Consider the following 1132-nt stretch of genomic DNA (forward strand, 5'->3'; position numbering starts at 1 on the left):
GAGCTTGTGGTAACCGGTAAACTAAAGGCGACTAACATTACCAACGACATTCTTGAAATGACAATTGCTGCAAATTCCGTCGATGTTGCTATAGAATTTCCACTTACAGTTGATACAGAGGTTAGACAATATTTTATCATACCAAATTATCAAATAGGTCTACATACAAATATAACTTTATAATAAGGCGTGCATGTGATGGAAACACTCTTTGAGAGCAAATAATGCTAAAATCAAATTTAATATACAGTGAATCAATGAACAATAGGCAATCTGTATGTTAATTTATGTTTTTTGTTGTTATTTTAGAAACCACCCGAAGTACTCCTTAAAAAATATGTAATTGATGATTTTGCTGAGCGTCTATGGGCGTATTTGTCTATTAAAGACCTGTTACGGCGTCGTGGTATCAGTAATAGCGGCGCTGAAAAAGAAGAATTGAAACAGCAGGCCCTTGAACTATCTCTTGAGTATCACTTCGTCACTCCACTCACGTCACTGATTGTAGTTAAACCAGAAGAGGATAAACCAGAATATATTGCATCGAATGAAGAGGAACAGAAAGAAGAGGACGACGTTCAGTCAGGTAAAACAAACTTTGCGAAGCGTTAGGATATTTGTCACTCTGCATGTTATATTTGAACTGTGCTGGTAGCGAAACATATAAGTCAGGCCATTTTATGTTCATTTCTTTTTGTCTTGTGGGGGGGGGGGTCACCCACATTAATTCTTTTCTGTTTTCATTACCGTTCAGTTTATCATCAGGAATAAGAAATATTGAATCCCAACGCGTTGTAAAACATTTTGAAATTTTCCCACCAGCCGAAGACCTTTACAGAGACTCTGGAAATGCGTTGTACACGCAAATCCAGCACAATGCAGCACTACATATACAGTGTTTAATAAGGACATGATGGAACATCTTAGGTTACCTGTAGCTTTTCAACGAATAAAGTCCTAAAAAAGTCCCGTCGGTGGCATTTTATTGCCCAATAGGACTTTACTTTTTGAAAAGCTACAGGGTAGCCTACGATGTTCCATCATGTCCTTTAGTATTAAACACTTTATATGTACCTTTGATAATTTATATCATATTTATTCAGCAGTGTTAACGGCTAATTTCCTTCAATAT

General features: G+C 36.6%; 1 protein-coding gene across 1 annotated transcript; it reads left to right on the forward strand.

The window, feature by feature from the left end:
- Positions 1–6: 6 nt before the first annotated feature.
- Positions 7–612, forward strand: LOC117100671 (inter-alpha-trypsin inhibitor heavy chain H3-like). The gene is made up of 2 exons (XM_033240459.1): positions 7–120; positions 310–612. The coding sequence occupies exons 1-2, from the start codon at positions 58–60 to the stop codon at positions 610–612; spliced, it is 366 nt and encodes a 121-aa protein (XP_033096350.1). The 5' UTR covers positions 7–57.
- The last annotated feature ends 520 nt before the right edge of the window (positions 613–1132 follow it).

This window comes from Anneissia japonica, unplaced genomic scaffold, assembly GCF_011630105.1.
Source record: "Anneissia japonica isolate Jap-2015-1 unplaced genomic scaffold, ASM1163010v1 scaffold236757_len1132_cov152, whole genome shotgun sequence".
Taxonomy (NCBI): Eukaryota; Metazoa; Echinodermata; class Crinoidea; order Comatulida; family Comatulidae; genus Anneissia; species Anneissia japonica.